The sequence below is a fragment of the Astatotilapia calliptera genome, chromosome 10 (assembly GCF_900246225.1).
Source record: "Astatotilapia calliptera chromosome 10, fAstCal1.2, whole genome shotgun sequence".
Classification (NCBI taxonomy): Eukaryota; Metazoa; Chordata; class Actinopteri; order Cichliformes; family Cichlidae; genus Astatotilapia; species Astatotilapia calliptera.
The window spans coordinates 12,281,131-12,305,861 of record NC_039311.1 but is presented as its reverse complement, the minus strand read 5'-3'; the positions used below and the strand labels follow the sequence as shown (position 1 = coordinate 12,305,861).

The window sequence follows — 24,731 nt, the reverse complement described above, 5'->3', positions numbered from 1 at the left end:
TGAGTTTTATACAATAAGTGGTACTTAATGTCTGTTCAGTATGTTACATGGCTCTGTTAATGTTGATCAGTGCTATCAACCTGCCATGGATTGCAGAGGAAAATTAGCTTATACAGCTAAATCTGGCATATTTACATTAAATGGCTCTCACGCTCATGTTTACAATAGTGCAATGTCCCTTTTGGATAAATTTAAATATATGAGTGATGGTGAGTTACAGTGACAGTAAACAAAATATCTGTTTACAATAAAATTTTAAACTGTCATTTGAGAAAACTACAAAAACAATTCGACACTTATTTATTCTGGTGGCTTATCATGTAGATTTTGGTGGTGAAACTTCTAAGATGTGAAAAACAATTAGGTAAATTAATATTATTTTCCCTGTTTAAACACACCAGTAACTTAACCTTAGCAAAATAAATGACTAGTCATTGACCTGCTTAATCACTATTATCTAGTGCAGCATTAAGTATAAATTCTCTAAGACGCATCTTTACTGGTTCTGTTTCACTCATTAATCAATAGTAGCAGAGCTGTCATGTAACAATTTGGGGTCAGTGTATTGCCCAAGGAAACGTAGCACGGGATCAAACAACCAACCCTGCATTTAATGGACAACCTGCTCTATCACCTGAGCCACAGCCATCACACGGTCAGTTTTCTTCAGTGGAATACCCAGCCATAGATAGAATCACAAACAAACTACTATTTATTTCCACATCTCAGCTGTGGTGGGCAACAAATCCTGGGTCATTTTTTGCACCTACCCAACTGTTCTTATAAGCAAACTGCTACTTAAATTACTAGATCCACCATTTAAATACACAATAAATTATTACTAAATGAAGTGCAAGATTAAATAATTACTACAAGTTTTAGAAACTAGGTCACATCTGCCTGTGTTGTTAGTGAAGGCTTAGGTGAAATTTCCAGGTGAAACCTCAGAAGAAGGTCAGGGAAACAGGACAAACCTGCCCAAACTATCAGTATTTGGGTAAAATATCCTGATCTGTTTAGCCCCAATACCATGTGAGAGCTACACTGAAATACTAGAAATTCTTCATCTTTTTCAGAGGGAATCCTATGAAACTATGAATCTTACTTTGTCAAGAAAATGATGGTATTACTTTAAACATAGTTTGAATTGGAGTTATTGGGTAGCCTTTTGATCACTTTAACTGTAGATGGGGATTCAACAGTCAGTCAAACATTATCAAAATGTTAAAAGGGATGTGACAGATTTCTTGACTCTCGAAGAGTTTCTAATGTTGCAGAAGTTAGGATTTTCAAACTGGGGACTTTAATGGGACACCAGTTAAAATACAAAAGGAACAAACACCAGGTCTAATTTCTTCACGAACAGTCTGATATGTTACATTATATCAACAATATTAGAATGTTATCAGAACGACACAGATGTGCCTTTTTCTTATGGAGTCATAAACCTCCATAAAAAAAATACCACCAGAAGACAAAATGTTCTTTAAATAAACCAGCCTTCCCATTACATGATGTAATCACACAGTGGCCCAGTGTTTATAGATACTGGTGCTTATTTTCCTCCCAAACCAACAAATTAACATTGTCAGGGCAGGGTAAGGTGGTCCTTTAAGGGAGAAATCCCAACATATACTTGGAGGATTTGTGTACAGACTGTACTGCTATAACGCAGGCCGATTGATGTTTATCCCACCTTAACTTTTTCGCGTGGGTGTTCAATGGTCGTGCTTGTGTCTGAGGCGAACTGGCATATGACATAATATCTAATGAGTCCGTCTGCCATCATTTTACAATTCACTTATCTGGTAATAACAATACTCACCCTCAGAGCTGCGAGGTCTATGTCATCCAGGCTTCTTGTGGGGGCGTTTTCAGACATAGCTGGCGAAACTTATCACGCTGGCTAATAAGTTAGCCACTAATTTGACAAGAAGTGCTTAAGGGGGATTTAAGCGGCCGATCACGCGAGGTTATAACGGCCTAAACCCAGGGGAAATACAGCAAAGTGGCGGTCCAACACGCAGGAGCTGTAGCACTTAGATTAGCAAATGCATCGCAGAGAGCGGACAGACGCACCCAGCTGGCTAGCTCACGTCAACTCTGACCGAAAGCTGTAAATGTTATTCGCACTTGTTTTACATTAATGCCGCCTGCGGCAGCTAATCAAATCGCATGCAACTTAAAAAGTAGGATTTTTTTAGACAGGCTGTCAACGTTGCTGTTAGCCGCCCATTTGATATCGATCTAACAACTGGCAGGTTTCAAATGCAGAGCACCTCCGCTGTTGATGAACACCATGCTGCGTTCATTTTGACAAGACGCCGCTTCTCCCCTGCTCTCCAACATCCCAGCTAATCTCACATATGATACACCGATGCGTGTCACCGAGGGGGGAGAAGAAGAAGAAAAACAACTACCAGACAGGTGTTGTGTGCTACTGAAACATTCCTACTTACACTGATAAAGTATGCTATTTTTTTTTATTATTATTTACGGTTTAGCAGCGCAGTGATTGTTTTACTAAGAACGCAACGTCTGATGTGATGGCGTCCCCGGGTCCGTCCGCACCGCACCAGAACCGACCGTCAGGCTCTCACTGCTGGCCTTAAACCTCCCGGGATTTTGTCACAGATTAGGAGCGTGGGGAGGAAAAAATGGAAAAAAGGGCCTCGTTTCAAATGCGATTCCCTGCGGCTGCAGTTGTCAAACTTGTTAACGCGAGTTAAATTCGCACCCCCGGGTTTCGTCCAGAGCGCACAAATAATCCGAATAGCGAGTCAGGTGTGTGCGGTTAATCTAACGTTTAACTGGCCGGCTGGCTAACGCAGCTAGGCTAGCGAGCTAAATTGTCTTTTCCAGAATAAACTTTCCCTTTCCTTCTTCATCCATTTTCTGTGTTGACAGTCGCGCCTAGCACTGCCAACCTTCCGGGGGAAAACACGGGCAGACGAGCAGGCACTGTGTTATCGGCAGCCACCGTAATACTTGTAAGCCTGAGCACTCGACGCTTCAAAGTTGAGCGCTGCCGTCGATCTCCGGCGTCCAGATTTTATGAACTTGCAGTCATAGTCCGCCACTGCTAGAATCGGTGCAGTTTCTAACTGCGGTATAGCCGCCAAACTTGTTATTTCGCCATGTTTTGCTTCCCAAGTCCACTCCTCCCTCCCACTCGCAGCCTAGATGTAGTCTTGTTGGGTTTGTACTGACGATTGGCTGCACGCAACACTCCTGAAGTGTTTTCTCTTCTCGACTGGCTACGGTGCTTCATCAGGGACAAATTACCCGAAATTACAGTGGACTTCAGCCTACGCAGCTGCCTCTGTCTTGTTTGAGCTGCACAGCTAAGATCATCCCTAGGCATACCTGTCCTGCTCTGGCCTTCTGGGTCACTGGATACACGTTTAAGGCTAAAATACTGCTGAATAAACAATGCAGATTTTGGTAATAAGTGCCACATCTAACAAATATTCTCCTCGTCTTGGTTTTATGTGTGCGTCATCCAGCAGATTGGAGATTGTTATAGTCAGTTTTCCATTAGAGCAAGCTCACCTTTATAGTGCTTGTCAATACTGCATGAATCAGTTCCAAAGCTTTTCCAGATAAGCACCTGACTGTTATTAAAAGAAGAAGAAAAAAAACAGACTGTATGGCAATAACCTGAACAATGCATTAGTCATTTAGTGAACATTAAGCTTTCATGCCACGAATACCAGTTTCCTGTGTAAAGCACATGCTCTCTCTTAGAGTAACTATTTGCTTAAAGGATATCCAGCTAACAAAGGATATTGCTTCCATGGTGACAAAAGTAGTTTAGATATAAACAATTAACATTTCCCCTTTTCTGTTTCTCTTGCCATGTGATAGACACGTCTAGACAGTCATTTTAGTTGCGTTAAGATTTTATACAGAATAGAAATGCATGCTGATACACATTTGAAAGTTTTATTTTTTAAATATATTAAATCCAGTTTGAATGCAGTCTTTTCTTTTTAAAAAGAAAGCACTAATGTTTACAAAAGTAATACAAGAGAAGGCTGAAAAAAGTAAATTTTTCAAACAGAGTAGATATTCGGATATAAAAAACAAGTTCATGTTAAAAAAAAACAGAATAAAATATAAGTTGCTCATAATTGCACTAACAAGACTAAGAATATTGGTCATCGCTCTCTACCCCTGAGTGTTAGTAACCCTATACATTAGTAATTATAAGGTAATGACATTGATCTACAGAGACAAGGTTTCACACAGTGACTCTCAGGAATGAATACAAACACATTTCAATGAGTAATAAATTCATAAAAGTGGTTTGGGAATGCTGATTATTGGTCTATTAAAAATAAAATTCATGAGAGAAACCGTATAAGGTCACTTTTCGGTATATTACAGGCATTTCTGCAGAACTTAAAAGGAACACCAGTTAAGACAACCACTTTGGGCTGCAAGAAAGAGGGTAGAAAATATATATATGGAAGGGCTTATAGTGTCTTTTAATATCTTACATAGGTAAGCATCCATATTTCTAAACACAGATGCTTTAACTAAACAACAATCCTGTGAGACACTTCATGTAGACTTGGTCGCATGGGGCACCTGTCCCATTCACAGACAGCTTTGCAATGGAACCGCCAAGGTAATGTTTTTCACTCATAGGTGTGTGTCAGAAGCTCATACAACAGTCTGGATTATTCACTTAACTGTGATTTACTGTCATTGCATTGTTCTGGGTCATCTTTTATCTGGTCTCTTTAAAAGAAACATGTGCAAAGGCTCAACCCCCTTCCAGAACACACACACACACACACACAGTAGTCATAACACTAGCACAAGGCTAGGAATATAAAACAGAGTCCCATTTACAAGTTTTACAGACTGGCCTTTATCCTCTTCTGCTGTTTGTTGCTGTAAAAAACTTGTGATGAAAGTGCATGTAATAAAACCTGGCCTAGTGCTTCAGATATTGAAAAATGAGTTACAGTTTTGCCCGAATGCAAAATCTACAGTTGCAGAAAAATGTACATTCCCCCTCGCTTTGATTTTCCATCAACCCTTAGAATCCAATTCCTGTTTTTCTAAGGCACATACTGTACCTTACCCGCTGTATTATTACATGATATCTCAGTCAATGCAATGACACAAAAGAGGTAAAGGTTTCCTGTCTATTTTCACCAGCAATGCTACAAATGTATCCAGTAGAAGACATTTAAAGACTTCCCAACAGCAGTCACGGCTTGGTCACAGCTCAAGGGAATGACATTTCAAAAAAACAGCCCCGTGATGCCCCAAAATGGCAATCAGTGAGAACGTGAAAACGACATCACGTCACAACTCAAGTCAGCGTTATGGCTAAAAATAGTGGACCTAAACAAACGGCTATGTCTGTGAGCAAATGTAACATACGGTACACATGAAAGATGCTGGACCCAACATAAAAATAGCTGAGATATTCAGTGGTCTCAAGTGGGCAGTGGAATGTTCTGTTCTGGACTGTCGACAGTATGGTGGGAAAAATTCACTAAGGTGTCATGGAGACTTAAAAAAATGCAACAATTAGCAGGAAATCAACCTAACACCCTTTAATTATCTTGTTCTGCTTTTCTTTCCGCTCTCACAGTTTCCCCACCTGATCATATATCCAGAAATGGTCAGCAGCCCTAGCAGAATATTAGCTTCCTTTTTCCCAGTGCACCATCCTGATTTAGTAAGTTGTACCTCTTATCAGCACTCTCCCTATTCTGCCCTATCCAGTCTTTATTTCAGCTACAATCCAGTCATCTCTTTATATCCGTCACCATAACAACCACAAATGTTCTGACAGATTTTCTGGCACTGCAGTGAGAGGTGAAGCCTCAGAGGGAGAGAGTGAGAGAAAAGAGACAGAGAGAGAGAGTCACCCACCCACCCAAAAATCGTGCACCAATAAATGTACACTATGTTCCCAGATCATGTGAGATGCTTGATTTCTAATACAACCTTGCAATCCTCTCCTGACTCATACATTCATTTATCTGTGCTCTGCACCGCCGCCAGACATGCAGATCAGATCACACTGAAGCTATTATAAAGCAGACATCACAAACAAATTGGTCAGCACAACCTAATATAGACAGGACATTGTAAAATTTGCATGTCAGTAGCTAACATCAGTCACATTAGCCCATTGTCAATCAAAAAGACAAAGTAATCATAAGTGGATCATTAATAAATTTGATAAGGGTAACACCTCTCTCCGCCTCTCACCATTCAAGTGCTGGTGCTGTAACTCCTTCTGTTTACTGTGCTGACAACAGGAAAGATGGTTGCAGTACAGCAGCAGTTGCATTGTCATGTAGTGGTCTGAACATGGCTGAGCTGCTGCTTATGTCCACAGCCCTACAGGAGCCATGCCTTCTTTAGTGTTCCGTGGAGGCAGCAAGTTTTCCTTACACAGGAACTTTAAGGGGAAATGGACCAGCACTCCTCGGATGGCCTTTAGTTCCTCTTTGGCCTGCTCGGGGTCTGTGTCACAGAGGCGAGCCACATTTAAATAGTCCCTCAGGGCTTGCATGCTATGGACACTGTTGCAGGGCAGGCACTTGAACACCTGTGATACAGTAGGGCCACAGAGCCAAGAAGAACAAAGAGCGGTGAGAGAAGTGAAAATACATATTGATACAATTAGATATATATATAAAAAGGTTTTTGGGTCAATTCACACCTTGTCATAAATGTTAACATTCGTTTTAGCAGTGTCATTCCAAACCAAGAAGAAGAACTCATCACTGATTGGATCGTCAATATTTATACTGGGGTCTGAAGCAGCTCCAACAAGAACCCTGGTATAGCAAAGAAAAGGCCAAAAATATTCAAATAACAGAAAAAAATATGGTTAAGTAATGACAAAACTGCACAGGTTTCCCATGCAGGATCAAATATTTTTGCTTGTCTGTGTGTAAAAAGAAGCCCATATACTTAGAGGTCTCACTCTCACATTTGTATCTTGTAGCAAAACTACATTAGACTATAAGTTGCTAATAAGTCATCAAGAGGCTTTTGCCCTGACCTGAAGCACTCTTTGCGTAGAGCAAGTGTCAGTGGTCCTGCCTGGTATTCCTCCCCTCCCATGATGGATGGGACCCTCTCTTCATCTTCCACAAATACTGCCAACTCACTGTCTCGGGAGCCCAGCATGCTACGGTCATTAATGTTGGCTGATCCTGGAGCAAAAACGGACAGTACAAGCATTTACAGTGTGTCCATTCAGAAGCATGATTCATGTAAAAAAATAAATAAATTAATAATAATAATAATAATAATAATAATAATAATAATATATATATATATATATATATATATATATATATATATATATATGTTTTAGCCTTATTTAAAATGAGTGCTGCTTTTTTTTTCTCTAGTTCTGCTTTATCTAATAGGTCCATGGACTGTTTAGAACATTTTGTTTATCTTTCTTCATGTATTAAGTGCAAAAGAAAAAAATACATAGAACCTATAGCCGACAACCTATAAGGTGTACAGAATATAGTGAGAAATCTCCAATGCATTCACGTCTATTTACTCTGGAGGAGGCTGTAAAATTTTGGAAATGGAGTTCAATATGTCAGCATGAGTCTCTAAAGCTCAAATCTGTCTAATGACAGAGATTCGGAGGTGATTTGTTGACAACATCCTGATTTTTTTTAAAAAAATTGATTTTTTTTTGCCGCTGTTAGCCTCTGTTAGTGAAACTTTCTTTGAAGTGGTTCTAACATTTTTGACCTCGGATATTTTCATACAGTGTGAAAATGTATTCAGACTCTTTATCAGAGTGATCTTTAGGACACTCTAGTCTAACATTAGCTAGCACAATGTTAGCATAACCAGCTGTTGTTGCCATTTAGTTGGCTAATTATCAGCTCTCCAGATATTGGAGGATCACATGTCTGATCTGCTGACAGTAAGTAACTGCAGCAGTATCGACATTAAATGCGATTGTTTAAGCGTGTTTTTTTGTTAGAGCACTGACTTCAGTTCAGGAGATAAAACAAACGCATGACCCTTCATACCTTCTTGAGTCTAAAGGTGCAGACATAAATTACATTTGTCTCCACACCTATGAGTTCACTTCTCCTCCACCTTTGGCGTACTGTGTATGTAGCTGTCTCTACCCACATACATAAAACATGATTAAGCGGGACGGCGATGTTCATCTGAATCACTGTATTCAAGAGGGTGGGGTAACATGGTTAACTTCCATCGATTAGTGCCCGCTTCTATGTATTTTTAATGGATTACGTTTATGAGAATGCATCAGTTTGTTGGAAAACGTACTTACACACTAATCAATATTTATAAGTATGTTGTTGAGTATAATATTCTGTTTTTCTGTTCAACAAACTCAAAAAACAACTTCACTGTACCTTTAAGAATTCAGATAAATCTTTTTAAAAGGTAATACAAAGCTAACTGTCATCAATAGCTAGTGGGTTCCAGAGCACGTTTAAGCAAATGCAATCCCTCTGTTCCTCCCACAAAGACTTGCATGTGAATCTGCATATTCATATGGAGTAAGCCTAAAATCTTAAAGAGTGTAAGGCTAAACAATGAAAGAAAGAAAGAAAAAAGAATTCAAAAGTCATTGCACTCATCCATTTTTTAAGTCGTCCTATTTTTTTTATCTTTTTATATATAAATGACTGTATTCGTTCATATCCGTATTCTACAGTTATAGGTGCTACTAAACTACATATAAAATGTATCGATTCAGTTTTATTGTTACACTGAAAGCCAAAAACACATTAAAAAAAATCATATCAGCTGCAGGCAGCATTATGTCATCATCATTTTGTCATGAACCTCTGTGATGACTCAAGGTCAGAATTATAATCCTTGAATGCCCAGCGGTGACTCACCAATGATATAGCAGCGGTCATCAGCAATGAGGGTCTTGCTGTGAACATAGATGAGCTCTGTGACAGGTGACTCGGAGAGCTGGGCATGCGTCCTCAATCCGCACAGTGTGATGTACTCTGTCCACTGATCCTTCACTGCAGGCCAGAGCAGAATCACATTATTTACATGAGATGATGTGAAGTGAAGACCAGTAGAGTCAATTTAAAGGAACAACTCAAGGGGAAGGAAAGATGCATGTTAGCCAGGCAGCAAAGGCTGATGTCAGGCTGATTTCCGAGGTCTAACAAAGCAGGTAAGTGACAAAAAAAAACTTACATTCGCTTAGTCTTGACAGGATGGAGAACTCCCCTCGGCACATGGTCCTAGGATGACAGAATAAAACCTTACATTAAGAAAGCCAGCCAGCATAAGGGGAAATAATTTAGGAATCTCACAAAAAAAACCCCAAAAATATCTAGAGCATATACAGAGAGTACACTTCTGGGCATAACATCAAAGGCAGATTTGGAAATGTGATGGATGATAGTGAAACCATAACATGGCCATGCTGCATTCTGGCAATAACAACATGCTGACAAAGCTGATTAAGCAACATCACTCAATGTAATATGTAATATGACTCGATATGCTCTATTCCAGTTGGACCAGTTGATTGATAGAAACCTTACATGCATGGTAGCTACCCCAACTTCCATTACCAGTTTTATTGACATGTCTTATGCATTTTCTATCAGTGACATTTCTGCTCAATCAGAAATATGTCTTTAAACCAGACGAAGCTGAGAAGTCTTGTTTTTACTGTGGCTTTCTTAAGTTGTAGTGCTTGCTGATGTGTGGGCTGAGTGCAGAGTGCTAATGGGCGGAAAAGGCTCTCACCTGTAAGTGAAGTGCAGAATAGCTTGAATGGCATTTCCACCTCCTGTACTGATGTCTCCTTCAAATCCAGGAAGCAGAGGCACCACCACATACACCCTGTACTTCTTCTTTTCTCTGAAAAAACACAACATCAACACTGTACATTGTACTCTGCAGATAAAAGATGAGGTCTAATGTATATTTCTATTTGGTTTTGTTATTTCTTTGAACTAAACATTTTGTTTCAAATGTGTACCCCCAGTTTACCAGCTCAGTGATATTTGCATTTGTTCTTACATGTCTTGTCTTAACTTCTTTCACAAACTGCTGTTTTAAAGCCACAGCTTTTCTAAACATTTCAATGCAACATGGAAAAAAAAACACAAGATAAATCTGATGGCATGCAAGGACCTGAGCGAGTTTCTGCTGAATTACAAAGTATGGAGCTAAATCATGGTCAAAAGTTTTACTCATTTCAAAAAGGTGATTTGAAGTTGAAATTCTTTTTGATATAAAAATAATTTGAATAAATTATTTGTTTTCATGGAAATGACTTTTTTTTTTAGTTTCATTTTTTTCAGCTTCAAATTTTATTTTCTGTTACAAATTAATTTGTTTTTTCAGTTTCGGGCCTTTTCCCCCGCTTTTTTTCATTTGTCAAACTTTTGACCCTGATTTTGTGTTGTGGGCATGTGTCAAGTGGGCGAGGCATGGGCAGGGCATACACTAATGATTGACAGCCGCTGTCACACATCGTCACAAGTTAAAAATGAGCATCTTAGCTGAAGATGGCCACTGCTCCTTCATGGGATGCTGCTGGCCAACAAGTAAGAAACACTTGTAACCGTTGTATGTGTGTCTGAGCTGATAGAATTCAGCTACTTCTGCTTCTTAAATTGCCCAGGGACTGCAGATGGAAATTAGCTAGTAGCTAAATCTGGTACAAAACATATTTAATGAATGCATTTTGTACACAGCCCTTCCGAAAGACAATAGACAAATATTAGAAAACCAACACACTCAAATCATACCTGTAGGCACGCAGAATTCGATTCACGATTGCATCACCAATGCCATTATGGACAGTCTTCTGGTCGGAACAGCTGATGAAGAACTGGTTCTAAGGGCAGAGGCAAGGCAGATGGTGGCTCAGTATGAGGTGAGGGCCAAAGCTAGCAGGTAGCTGGCAATGAAGGAAGTGGGCTTTGGATATACTCAGATTCAGGAAAAGTCATTACAGTAGGCATGCTGGTAAACAGATTTGTTTTTTCCAAATCAGAGCCTATTCTTGGGCAACATATTTGCGATTACGGTGACAATTTTGTCCCAATGGGAGCCCTGACTGTATCACTGCTGTCTAAACCATATTAAGGCACAGCGAGCCTTAATATGGTTTAGACAGGATGACACACTGCCTGCTTAAAGATGTACATTTATCTGTAAAGTGCTACAATGTTAATCTTAATTACCTCGATGTAGATGTAGTGTTCACTCTTGTTGATGGTGTCGATGTAGGCGTTATGGATTGAGCTCTCACAGGTTCCAGTTGACCAACGATCAGCAGAGCGCAGCACCTGAGAAAACCCCAAAAATTCAACTTAGCACTGGATATACTTATAAATCATGCATATATTTTATCTCTTTTCAATGGTGTCATTTTACTATTACTGTGGATATTCACCATTGCAATCACACTTACATATCATATTACCATGGACATGTAAATTCGCCCATTTCTATGAATTTTAATAGGATACTTAACAGAAGAAATGGAGCAGATGCACAAAAAGGGAGCGCACCTCTTAAAGTTTGAAGACAGATTGTGTAATCTGAGGCAATGAGCCTGAAACCTGAATAAAGCAGCTACAGAACCTGATAGGAAAGCTACAACATAATGGGGAGCAAGGGTTATGGTTACAGGCCACCATCCACAATAGAAGTATCTGTTACTGGACACTCACTGATTGAGCGGTTTTAACTGCAGCATGTAACACTGGCTAAAAATACTGATTAAATACAGTTCTAACATATTGTCATCTTGTTTTTGAATTATTCTAACAAAACAAGCATCTTCACAAAGTTGCTAACGCACCATCTTTAGCAATATATTATTATTTTATTATTCTGTTAAGGGGATATCTGCTAGTTGTGCTGCTTATGCTGGTGTCTCTCTGGACCATAGATCCTATGAAGCCTGTTGCAAATGAGATACTGCCACTTGTAATCCCACTCTGTCCTTGGCATTGCATTTGTTTTCTCTGGCTTTACTAAACAGGATAAATATGTTGGAAGTAGTTTTGTTCTACAGGCTTTACTTTTGTTCCACCATCTGCCATAGCACAAAAAAAAAAAAAAACCCAGCAAATACTGAATAGCTGCATTTCCAACACTAGAACAGTGTCTCTTTGTTGTAGCACAGAAATACCCATCTGATTTCCTCTGTAAGATCTGACCTGGCAGCACAAAAGAATAAATTCATGTAAAAGTCAGTAGAGGTCTTTCATTCTTGGCTTGTTTACAGCAATTAAGGTCTTAAATAATTATTCAATAAGAATACAGTATACATATGACCAACAGCAACGTTTCATTAATGTGCACTCTACATGTTTTCAATTCTTCTTGCCGTCTTAACAGTGATGTTGAAAGCTCTCTTTACACCATGTCATTATAGCTTGGAGCTGTGTGACACAAAAAGTCTTTCATATGAGCACTGGCAGCTAGAGGCAAAGTCTTTGTGTTTTCCCGTATCCAAGGTTGACCTTCTGTGTAGGAGAACCCAGTTTCTATCAAGCTCTAGTGTGAAGCCTACAGTCCTGTGCAAATGAAAGTACAGACTCTTTTAGTTCTAAGGTTTTACATATCAGACAGAATAAAAAAAATTATCTGGTTCAAGCTAGCCTGCCCAAATAATCACCGCACCACCACCATGCATGACAGTGAGGTGTGACAGTATGAGGTGTGTGGTCTGATCTGCCGTGTCTGGTTTATGCTAAATCTGTAGAGTCTGCACACTCGGACACTGGAGGGAATTTGCTGGGACATCCACTCCTGGGAAGATTGGGGGCTATCTTTAATATTTTCCACTTGTGAATAATCTTTGTCACTGTACAAACATGGACTTCAGATTGTAAGGAAATGACCTTAAAAACCTTCCCAGATTGATAGGCAGCAACAACTTGCTTCTCTACTGGAGGTGCTCACACTTACTGATGATTAGTTAATGAAGTGCACTTGATTAGCAGCACCTGGCTGCTACTTACCCTCGTAATTCCTATGGAAGCAGTAAGATTGTACTAAGTTTTTCACACACTGCTTTTCATTTTGGCTTCATTTTTGTTCACTAAATAATGACAGGGTAATAAGTCATGTTTTGAAGTTCATCTGAGATTGCATTTAAATAACTGTGCAATGATGAGGTTTCTCTTGTTACATAAAACATTAGAAATGAAAGGGGTTACACTTTCTTTTGCACATGACTGAACTGCTGAAACAGAACTGTGGAAAGTTTTACAACCAGCTACAGTTCTGCAGCAAATATGTAAGCAGTGATGAATAAAACTATTATATAATAATATAATAATAAATACTTATATAATGTATCTAGCATGCTAATGTCACATCATATGCACGAAGGCTCACATCTTAACCTGTCAGTGTTTTGACGACAATGTATGAAAGGGCTAAAAAGGTGCTCTTTGGACTGCAGGAAAGATCTGAAAAACCTATGTAAACATAAGCAGAGTCATTAAAGAAGGATTTTAACACTGCCCGTGTAAACAACACATTCCTCTCAAATGGAAAAGTCTAGGCTTTATTAAGTGATTATAATCAATTAAATTTGGATTACAACAAAGTTAAAGGACCACAACAACCAAAGTGGTTCCAGTATGTTTTCCTGCGTGCTATCCTTGGCAATAGATGAGAATATGCTGGGCACTAATGATTGATTGATTTGTTCATGCTTTTGGAAATTATACTCAGCAGCTGTGGGAGGCACAGTGAAAGAGTTAGAGCCACTAACCTGTTTAAGATTACTTGCTCCTTGTATAATTGACAGCATATAAAGAAAATGGTCATGTTGACCAAAATGATATGTTGTTTTACTTTAAAGCCCACAAAATTCACAATTTAATTTGCATAATATGAATTTGCACATCTGTGCTGTTGTCAGCAACCTGGAACACACAACAAGCAAACAGCTCCAGATACAGAGTCCACCAGCATGTTGCTGTTGTTGTGGCTCTGCAAATTACCAGCTGGCTAACGCATCACATTAGTGTTACTACTGGTGATTTAAGCAAATTGGAAAAAAATATAGTTCTCAGAGGGCCATGGAAGTGGGTAGTTACCCACAGGGAATTCCTGGAACTGTTTAATCTTAAAGCACCTAAAACATACCCTGACCACAGTAGCACATATGTGGGCCTATCTGTGAGCAAAAAGACTAGAACTTTAAAAATTTTATATTTACACAGATGTTGACGTCATCTTGAGTCTGTGTGTGAATATACATACCTGCACTTTGGCTTTCTTGGACCCAGGCACAGTGAATGGCAGAGAGTCAGCAGTGGAATGAGACTTGGGGAGTAGGTAAGGGTAGAAGTCGTCTTTGTACTTGATTTTGAAGATCTGAAGAGGACAGAAAAAATGAATCAATTTCAGTTTTGTCACTTTCCTGTTACTCATGTTTCCAAAGTATTGCTTAAAGGTTTTTAAGCAATACTTCTAATGGAAACATGAGGGTTGGGGATGTTTTTGTTTTTTTTAGGACTTACTGTATGAGTCATATTACCACACAGGATACAAGGTCCAAGTCAGTAATACAGGAGTCTGATTATTTTAAGCTCTGTTTTAGTAAAGATCACCTATTTTCAATCCAATGTTTCAGTTTCACAACTTTGGATATTTATAGTATAAATGTTAAACCAACCTGTAGCTTGTACACCTATAGACTCATTTGTAAAGCAAAAGTGATGTTTACAATATACATATAGATATTTAAAGATCAATGTTAAAACTATTGCTGTTTAACACAGCTTTCTTTTGTGTCTGACCTTGGTAAAATTCCAGCGCTGGATGAAGTGGCGGGCTACATCCCTGGCAGCTTTGCCATGAAAAGCTGCAGACAGGTCACGCCACGGCATGCGAGGAACTGTAGTACGATCAATGTTATCTGACAAGATAAAAGAGGGGGGAAAGGAAGCAAAAAAACCCCAAAACAAGTCTTTCATCTCTCTGTTCAGGCATTGTCAGTGTATGTGTGTGCATGAGCTGCTGAAAGAAATTTAGATAGAGTACCTTCAAATGGTCTATCCAGCTGGACCCAGTCTCTCTTGATAAAGTTATTGTAATCTTTGCCAAGCCACAGTTTAGTGTTACCAGTCAAATCATGTGGGTCCTGCTCTCCTTGCTTATCTGGCTCAGATGTTTTAGAGCCACCAGCCATACCATTGCCCTGGATAACAGAGTCATCCATTACAGTCTGTACGGTTCACAGTACATTCTTACATCTATATCGTTCCTCGTTTCGCCTTCAGTTACCCCGTCGGTCGTCTCTGTCAAACCAAGGTCAGTTAGGTGATGCTGGCTGTCATCCCATCTCCCAAAAGCCAGGTCAAGCCCCCCTACAAAGGCTACTGTTTGGTCAATGGCCACCATCTTCTCATGGTGAGCCCACAGAAACACCACAGAAGACACGTGGTCAGGATGCCGCATCACCTGACGGATCAGTGGGTAAAACTGGTGTTAAAATGTGCATTCAGGGCTCTTTTGACAGTTATTTGTGTCCCTCCTCTCCTACTACTCTACAAGACATTGTGCAGAGAAGTGAAAGACCTTGATGTTTGGGTGCATATTCATTAGAGTCCTCTTGCTGTGCTCACTATTGATGCCAAGTGCCATCTCTACCTCTTTGTACAGCAGTACACACACTTTGACTCCCATTTCCTGCAGAAACAGGTTCATTTAAAGTAATGTTATTTAAAAAAAAACTCTACAAATTATATACATTTTGAAAAAGAAGAAGAAAAAAAAAACAAGATGGCAACAAAAACAAGACAGAGAGACTCCCTACTGCTTTGCGTTTGAGGATCTCATCGAGCCGCCAGTAGTAGTTAGTTGCTGGTCTCTTTAGGAAGACTTCAGGACTGAGCCTGTGAAAAAAGCCCAAAAAAAAAAAAAAAAAAAACGCGCACACACACACAGAATACGTTTCCAGGTTTAACTAAAATATTGAAAAATTATAGTTACATAAAGATTTTGATCAGCAAATCCAGACATTTTTGACACCTACCACCAATCTGTGATGAAAATCTCCTCCTTGGCTTGTTCGAGAGCATCAGCCAGGTCAGCGAAGTAACCACTTCCATTCACATACCTTCAAATAATGAAAGGTAAATTGAGGACAAATCCTAAAAGATTATTGGAATTATTACAAATATGAGCCAGACTACATAACTGACCATTTAGTGAGCGTGTTCTCCCTCGGTGGAGCGAATCCTTCGAAGCGTTGCGTTTTGAGAAAGTCACATGTTTCTGCCAGATGCTTGATTTCAGAATTCCACCATTGACTTTGCCTATAGCCGTTGCACTTGATAATCAAATTCCTGATTAAAAGGATTAAAAGCACAAAGGCAATACGTGCATCACAAACACAGCAAAAACACGCAAAACTCAGTACATATAATACACAAAGACAAAGCTGACCTACCGATTAAAGTTCTCAAAGCACACTCCATATTTGGTGCCTGTGTCAGCACGACCCACTTTTGTTTTGAACTCTGGATCAAACAGCAGCACAAAGTCGATGCTGCCACTATCTCGTTTCATGTACAACAGGAAAGAGTCTTTCACCACCAGCCAGCGGCGTGACCAGCGGAAGCAGATCTGATGATGGCCTATACAGTTCAGGCCTAGGATTCGGTGACCCCCTGACCTCTTCAAGATATATCCCTCCCTGAGTCAAGATCAGACATATTATGCAATGAACACCTGCCATACCCTTATTCACTCCCAACCCACTAAAATACATGAGCTCAGTGTTTTGCTTACAAGCCCTTGGGTCCAAGATCAGAGACAAAGGAGAGGGGACTGATGGAGAGGAACTCCAGCTGCAAAACAAAATATAACTCAAAATGCAGTCATTTTACTTGAGATTTACTTTGTATGTCGAGATGGTACAATGAAAAGTCTTGAGCCACTTCCCTTTTCTTTGTATTTTGCTAGAAACATTAGAAATAGGTGCAACAATTTATTTAAAAATGTCCAAACATACATGGGAGTACAGTATAAAAATCAAGAAAATCAGGTACTGTACAATTCTAACAAGCTTCAAAGTCAATATTTGGTCATATTTTGTCCAACTCATGACTGAGAGTGTTCCACTGTGGGTTTTTCTATCCACGTATCCTTTGCTGCATTGGCATAAACCTGTTGCCAATTAGAGGCTTTCTAGATGGGTATTGTATGGTGAATCAAAATGTGAAAGAATTTTTCTGTGTTCGTGCCAAGTTTTAGACTAATAGCTTTGTGGGAATCATTTTGTTGTTACAAAAACATCATTTCATTCTTGTAAGACTATGTTATCTTTTGCATTTTTGGTAGATTCATTTTATGAAAGTGGGTTAAATTATGTGTTTTTATGACAGGCTGCCTGACACAATTTAAAACCGATTCTTTGTTAAGTTGTCTGTTAAGTGTAGACAACACTGGTTCATTCCTTGGGTTAGGTGCATCTTTTGTACTTGAATGATGTACTTGAATGATGAATAGGTATGCGTTAAGTGTCTTAACAAACAAAAAGACATTTCTCTAAAAATAGTCAGGTACTAGGACTGAAAATGTATGAAAAATCAGCCATTTTTAAAGAATATCTTGAAAAGGTCTGGGTCCTTGGAAGCAAAATATACAGAGGGCTGATTTAAAACTTTTGCAATGTAGTGTATATATTATTCACCCATGCTTACCATGCTGCTATCATTTTTACAGAATGTGTTCTCCAGTAGACAATTCAGGTACTCCTCAAGGTATTTCTGCATTAGAAGAGCACATATTTACAATTTACTTACCAGCTGCTACTTGTAAAATTATGTGATGCTTCAAAATATGTTCAGTGTGTGGAAGACTGATTTATATACCACTTTGCTGGAGGTTCTTCTGGCCCGCTCAGTCCCATGTAGGCTGGGCATTTCCTCCGACATATTTCTCAGCTGCTGCCTCTCCTTTGCAAATCTTTGAGGAAAATTTGAATATTCAAAAACATTCTGCGCTTGAGAGAACTGCCATAAAAAAAGCTCAAAACAAACAATTACTCAGATTTCAACTGCATTAAGAGAGAAAGGACAAGTTGCACAGTTAAATCGATCAGCACACCAACCTTCCAATAGGCAGTAAATGAAGCATCATCTTGTGCTTGTAAAGGTCGCGATGCACCTCCTGAAAGTTCTTGTACTTCCTCTTTATAGTCCAGTGGAACTGGCCATGTGTTAGATGCAATGTATACAGGGTCCCAATACTAACCTGGAGGGACATCATTGATATCATACAAAAACACAAGTGTGGTGGTGAAAAAGGGGAACCACCAAATGGCAAAAATTTGAGTGATTTGAATGGAATAGAATTTTTCTTATTAGCTCTTGTTTTCATAGCAACTGGACTGTGTTTTGCCAGCCACAGCTTTAACGTAGTTCCCAGTAAGAAAGAAAGCCACAATTTGAATAGACAGATGAATTTATCTCTAAATCACTTACTTGGAAGATAAGAGTTAAGACACCCAAAGTCCTTTTTTAATTGCCATTTTGTAAGTGCTGCAGATCAAAGATGAACCAGGAAGTAGCGTAAAGGTTTTTTTTGTTTCATATCCTCCTGAGAACCTATGTCCTCATATGGAGAAATTACATTTAGGCTTTTACGCACGTTCTACTTCATTCTACTCAATAAAGTGTTTTACACTTTGTAAAAATAAAAAAGAATGACCCCAAAAAGTTGATTCTGTTCATCTGGACAGTGAAGAAGTCCCTTTCTCCCACTGAAAATACTTTACTGTGTTGTAAAATAAACCCACTGTTTCCACATGCAGACAGTTTTTATAATCAGCTAATCCCAAATAGCTAAGATTAAAAATGCATTAAAAAAAAAGTTTGGGTTTCCGGAGGATATAAGCAAATCAGGCAAGACATTTAGCATGTGGATTGGATTAAAACACGTAGAAACAAGTTTCTAATTCTACTTACATTCACCGTTCTGGACTGTGGGAGAAAGAAAATCAGAGAATGTGGATACCAGAATATGGAAAGTATATGCAAACTGACTGAGCCATCCAACTAAAACTCAGGAGTTAACTTACAAATAAAGTGACATGAAGATCAGTACTTGTTAAGATACCCATGAACTTCTGCTTTTTAATATAAATGACTATGTAGAAATAAATGTGACTGACTGTTTCATGGTCATATGGTTGGTTTCAGATCACTTAAATATTATCTTTAGGACTCATTCAACAACAGTCATAATAAAATTCACCACAAATGAAATTCTGCTGTTAATCATTTTGAATGCGAAAGAAATTTGATTTAAATGACTTTGAACGTGGCATGGTTGTTGTCTCTGGTGCCTTGCATCCATGGTTCAGGCTGCTGGTGGTAGTGGTGTAATGGAATGGGGGGGTATTTTCTTGTCACACTTTGAGCCCCGTACTACCAAGTGAGCATCATTTAAGCACCACTGAGCATTGCTGCTGGCCATGTTGATCCCTTTATGGCCAAAGTGACAGCACACTGTAAAACCCTGAAACAGCCTGCTCAGTAGCAATAAAGTTTTCTTTTGTAATTTTATCGCTCCTTTCGCTTCACTATGACTTAACGTCATGGCAAAGTAGTCAAATTTATCCCTGGCATGTCCTGAGTCAAAATCGAAAATGGGATTGTCTGTTGTTACACAGTTGTAAAGAGTTACTTATTAAGCATAAGTGTGTGTGTTTTCACTTTGGGCCCATCAAGAGCTTTCTATAAAGATTCATTAGTATCCCAAAAAGAAAAAAATGTAAAGGGTATTTTTGTAAGTTTATGGAGGTACCCTTGAGCGTGTAGTGTGCTTCTCTGTGTTGTCCAGTCTGCATTTAACAGGAACATCAGGGATGAAATAAGGTATACCCTTATCTTCTATTTCGGAAAGACGATGCACCACGATGAAAGGACGTCCTTCTGCGATTTGAAAAATTGAAGCAATCAAGAAAAATGGTTTTCTGGGAGCTTCTATCTTAAACTAAATTCATTTTCGTCGTTTCTCACCACTGCGCGACATGAGGCCATCTAGCTCGTCTTTAGTCAAATCGTGGCAGTCGTGTGAGAAGCGTCGTCTATTAAGGCTTTGGGCAGCTGCGCTCTCTGCCAACGGCTCGATCACGTCCTCTGGACTGGCCATAGCTCTGTTGCACAAATGATCAAATACCCTGGTGAGAAGACAAAAGAAAACAGTCCAGAGATCAAAGACATGTGAAACTGTGGCCTTTCTCGTGATATAGATCATAGCAAAATCGGATTTTAAAGCAAGAGTATCTGACTTCAGATTTTCTGTAGGAAAAGTAGTAATAAAGGCAATAATACAGACCTGTAACCACAAACATGTCAGCTTTAAAACAGACAGAGAGATGCAGTTTAAGTGTTTGATGCTTAGCAAAATCCGTCAGTGTGATCATGACCTTGAAGTGAATCTAATGCTCAATAATGATGACATATCATGATTGCTCAACAGGGGGAATTCAAGGACAACCACCATTATCACTTCTGTAAAAACAGACTGCTTTAGATATCACTTGCATGAAAATAGAAAGTAAACTGGAAATGTTTGTCAGCAGCGACCTGCTAGGCAAGTCGTTTATGTCAAAACATATGAGAAGTTTAGGACAAGGTTACTGGTGAAAAAAAGGGTGTGTGAAACCCTTTGTGTTGCATGTTGGTAAATGTAGAATAGCTGAATGTTTCCTGGAAAACGAGGCTTAAGAAAAAAGAGGGAGGGAGCCTGTCTCTGTTAAGGAGAGAGAGTTTGAAACAAGGGTAAGAAAGAAAGAAGCATAATCTGCGTCTGCATTCTTTTTATCAGAAACGTGACTTTCCACTTCCACTACAAGCTACACAGGATCATGTGTAGCAAAAACAGGTTCAGGAAGAATAATAATTGAAGATCCCGTCACAATTACTGTGTCGGGCGTAAACTAGCATCTACTAATAAGGAGACTAAGAGTGAAAACAAAAGGAAATGTGACAGATGAACTTAATAATCAGCACTTTGTGGCCAAGATTTCGTTCCACTTTTTGCTGATGTAATGAATCAAAAGCACTGCTGTTGAAGAGATCTGCACATTTGCACAGTGTATTCATCCCAAATGTGTCATCTGTACAGCCATGTTTTTTTAAATATAGATCACCACTGTGTATATGTTGTATTCGTATAAGCTTTTTTGTCTTGACAACAATCTGGTTTAGATATTAATCCCATTAGGATGGATCTTCCCCACCTTTGCTTCCCAAGAAAGCACAAGTGACATTTTAATTGCTGTGGAAAAAAATCTCCACACTAAGGCCATACTCAATTTCGGCTATTTCAATTTATACTTTTGACTTTTTTTGGTTATTTCCACTTATGGAGCTGGATCTTTTTAAGACACTCACATGTGAGATCTTTGGTGTTTCCACACACTTTTAGGTGTTATACTTTCGTATGAAAGACTTGCTCACACTTGTCCCTAAGCAAGCAAGACGCACAATACAGAGGTAAACATGATAAAAACTAAACCAAAACAGATATTTCTCATTAAGTACCAAACCCAACTAGCTGCTGTTATCTGTTTACATTTTGAAGGACTAAAGTGTTAAGTGTTGACTTAACGTGATTTCCCTGCATTTTGCATGTCTGAGTCAAACTTTACCTACACTGTTTGCTCAGGTTACTTTCACGGTAAATACTACACTATACCCACACTGTGTTTTATAAAACATGAGACTAATCAAATTGGAATGCTGTGACTGGCTGAGAAGTAAGCTATTAGCAAGAGTCCAATGATCGCAATCCTTTAAACACACACGCTATGTGTCAAGAACAATGTGGCTTTGTTTGTGTGTATGTGTGGGGTGCAATGGATGACTTTTATCTCTCAGCAGTACCGACTCTGGAGCAATTACAAATACTATCAAACACACTGATAGCAGTGCTGTGTTGAATTCAAAACATATTTTGTGTTTGTTTGGATAATGAAAAGGCAGGAGGTGAGTTCAAATCCACCATCTAGTTGGAGCCTTTCTGTGTGGAGTTTGTATGTTCTCCATGGGTACTCCAGCTTCATCGCGCAGCCCAAAGGCATGCAGTCACTGCGGTTATGTGTGAATTTCTCTATGAATGGCTGTCTGTCTCTCTGTGTCGGCCCTGTGACAGACTGACTACCTGCACCCTGCCTTTTGCCCTGTGACAGCTGAAATAGGCTCCAGCTTCCAGAAATTGAATGGCTAAGTGGAAGAAAATCTATGGATAAAGGGATAAATAAGGAGATTCCTGACTTTGCTGACTCCCAGTGGTTATCTCAAACAATGACACCGGGCAAGGGAAGGGAAATGTTAGGAGACGATCAGCAAAACAATCACACTTCACATAGCAGCTTAATTCCATGCAGTTTTCACTGATGGCCTCAACTAGATAAGGATGGCACACCCTGCAATGATGATGTACAATCTGACATCACAGCTGGGTGCGTGTACAGGTGCAGCAGTGTACCTCTGACAATCCTTCACCTGCAACCTTCCCCCTCCGTTTTTTAAGCTGTTTGCATACCCATCATATTTTCTTTTTCTTTTAAACATCATTCATCAGCTCTTCAGCCTGAACATCAGCTGACCTATTTAAAAAATGGTCTTCCCTTGATTAAGGGGAAGTTGTGCTTTGCATACATGATTTTTAAAATGAATTTGTATGGGAAATCTACGGACCGACTCTAAAACGTGCAACCAAGTGACAGAAGACAATTGTTAGTCATCAACTTGATGACTGAAACAACAGCGCTGAGTCAACACTTGCTTACCATCAGCATTTTCCCCCAAAACTGTGCTGTGGCTAAGAATAGTCCGCCTGATCACGTTTTTAAAGCGTTAGGGCAAAAAGTCAGTGTTTAAAAAAACGTCTTAAAGAAAGACAAAGAGAGAAATAAAACAAACATCTGATGGAGTTTTCTTAAGCACACACCCTAATCTACACTAACGAAAATCACTTTTTAATTTTTTTCGCCAAAGACAAAGCATCTATAAGCAGCAAAGTCTACTTAAGACTCCAGGCTGGAAAAGCTGAAGGCTAAGTTTTGGCGTCTCCACCCTTTCCCTGTTTCCCTACTACAGCCACAATCCACAAAGAGACTCGGTGTAGTTTAAAAAAAAAAAAAAACTTCCCATATAAAGACATCTGTTGGAAACAAAACATAGATTTAAGCGCGGCACTAATAGGATCGCCGTATTCCTTATCTCTACCTGCGAGTTTGCAGCTGGACAATCCGCACTCGTCAGTACTGCGACAACACAGCGGGTGGAAATAGAAGTCCGACATAGGCCTGAAAAAATACTTACTGTCAGCTAAGTTCGAGCCACGGATCGGCTCACGGCGGCTCCACACTCAGGGCGAAGAGCTTAAAGAGTCATTCAAAGTAACAAAAATGTTTCATTGTAGCCCAACCGGAGTATCAGAGAAGAGTTCATCAGTGTTAACCGTGGGTGATGCACGCTTTAGTCCCACCCACATTATTACTGGCTGTCCGATGGGACAGCGTGAGGGAAAAGATAACGTGGAAATGGTTTCTGCTGCTTTGCCACTGTTATTAGGTAAATCATACTATGTCCCTTTTTATTCTTATATGGAAAAGAGCCCGGTGATGTTCGGAATTTTGACACAAAACAAACAACGACTTCCTCCCCCTCCGGTACCTGCGGCTGTGTACATAGCAGGCGCATTCATGGACTTAGTTCACGTTACTGACGTGTGGACTGCCACAATTATCAAACACGAACACAAGTCCCGATTTCATACTTGTCAGGAAACATGTATGCAGGAATTCAGATACACGAGAAGGGAGTAGGCGGCACGTATGCCATTTTCATGAGAATCACGTAAGGTATCAGGAGACTTCCGATTATATATATATATTTTATTTTATCCGACGAGATACCAAAATTTACATCTAAAACGCGTTTTTAGGACAAACCAACAATGTGTTTTGTACAGTTTTATTTAGAATAAAAAACTGTACAAACTTTAACGTTGAAGTGGGACACCGGAAGTACATGTTACGTGAGCATCAACTAAAATCAACCAGATTTAACTTTCATTCTAGTTTTATCTGTATTCCTATTTTCGAAGATAAACCGTGCATTATTAGATTAAACGAACAGAGGTATGGCATTTTCATATTGCTAGTACCTAAAAAAAGAGTTGATGACTCACGCCCATGCAAAGTGAGCGAAATCTGGAGAGTTGTTTGCATGTTAACCATAAACCAGCTTCCTCAGCCACAGCCCCGCCTGACAGGTTGGAGAAATAATTGAAATGACTAAAAAGACTTTCCGGACTGGTTTTCGAAACAGGTACAGGTTTTAGATGACAGCACACATGCCTAGCCTGTAGCTGAAGTTGCACACGCTGAGAGAAAACAGTAACAATGTAACAGCTGAACTTTAGACTTGCTGTATCTAAAGCAAACATACTTCTAGGACTTGATATTAAAAACACAGGCGTGAAAGGTTTGGTTTTTACCTTTTGAGTTTGATTTTTTCTTTTCTTTTTTTACAATCTTGGTTTAAACAGTGATGTGACAGGTTGATGTTTTCGGGAAAATCAAAGACAACTCCAAAAACTGGTGTGAGGTGGCGCTATTAACAAAGTATCCCTAGTGCAACTTTCCACCACATGGAGGCGTTCAACCACAAGTCTGACTGGATTTTTAAACAGCAGTCTGT

At 39.4% G+C, this 24,731-nt stretch overlaps 2 protein-coding genes across 9 annotated transcripts in view; both read right to left on the bottom strand.

Moving 5' to 3' along the window:
* The window catches only part of mink1 (misshapen-like kinase 1), a 33,686-nt gene extending 30,418 nt beyond the window's left edge, over positions 1-3,268 (bottom strand). For all 3 annotated transcript variants that reach the window (XM_026183005.1, XM_026183006.1, XM_026183008.1), the window contains exon 1: positions 1,826-3,268. In XM_026183005.1, the coding sequence (XP_026038790.1) occupies positions 1,826-1,882 (57 nt within the window). In that variant the 5' untranslated portion in view covers positions 1,883-3,268. The remainder of the gene's footprint in view (positions 1-1,825) is intronic.
* Positions 3,269-3,949: 681 nt separating this feature from the next.
* pld2 (phospholipase D2) lies at positions 3,950-24,686 on the bottom strand. 6 transcript variants are annotated; one of them, XM_026181664.1, is made up of 26 exons: positions 23,349-23,535; positions 20,353-20,373; positions 20,034-20,194; positions 19,819-19,946; positions 18,978-18,992; positions 18,122-18,264; positions 17,883-17,976; positions 17,712-17,777; positions 16,798-16,856; positions 16,457-16,702; positions 16,209-16,352; positions 16,040-16,123; positions 15,821-15,899; positions 15,583-15,693; positions 15,289-15,465; positions 15,046-15,202; positions 14,802-14,920; positions 14,263-14,376; positions 11,217-11,321; positions 10,779-10,867; positions 9,769-9,882; positions 9,208-9,254; positions 8,892-9,026; positions 7,043-7,196; positions 6,698-6,815; positions 3,950-6,583 (listed from the first exon to the last, which is right to left on the bottom strand). In XM_026181664.1, exons 3-26 carry the CDS (start codon positions 20,164-20,166, stop codon positions 6,359-6,361), a joined length of 2,856 nt encoding a protein of 951 aa, XP_026037449.1. In that variant the 5' UTR covers positions 20,167-20,194; positions 20,353-20,373; positions 23,349-23,535; the 3' UTR covers positions 3,950-6,358. The 6 variants fall into 6 exon arrangements, with proteins under 6 accessions (XP_026037449.1, XP_026037446.1, XP_026037448.1 ...); XM_026181661.1 differs by lacking the exons at positions 20,353-20,373; positions 23,349-23,535 and adding an exon at positions 24,529-24,686; XM_026181663.1 differs by lacking the exons at positions 20,353-20,373; positions 23,349-23,535 and adding an exon at positions 24,196-24,409.
* Between the last annotated feature and the right edge of the window lie 45 nt (positions 24,687-24,731).

Excerpts from the sequence above, each read along its gene's own strand:
- pld2 (XM_026181661.1), bottom strand. The coding sequence starts at position 20,166 with ATGGCCAGTCCAGAGGACGTGATCGAGCCGTTGGCAGAGAGCGCAGCT. Across the intron at positions 15,203-15,288 it reads TGACAGAGACGACCGACGGG|GGCAATGGTATGGCTGGTGG; the intron begins GTAACTGAAGGC and ends TCTGTTATCCAG. Across the intron at positions 11,322-14,262 it reads CCAAGAAAGCCAAAGTGCAG|GTGCTGCGCTCTGCTGATCG; the intron begins GTATGTATATTC and ends GGGTTTTCTCAG.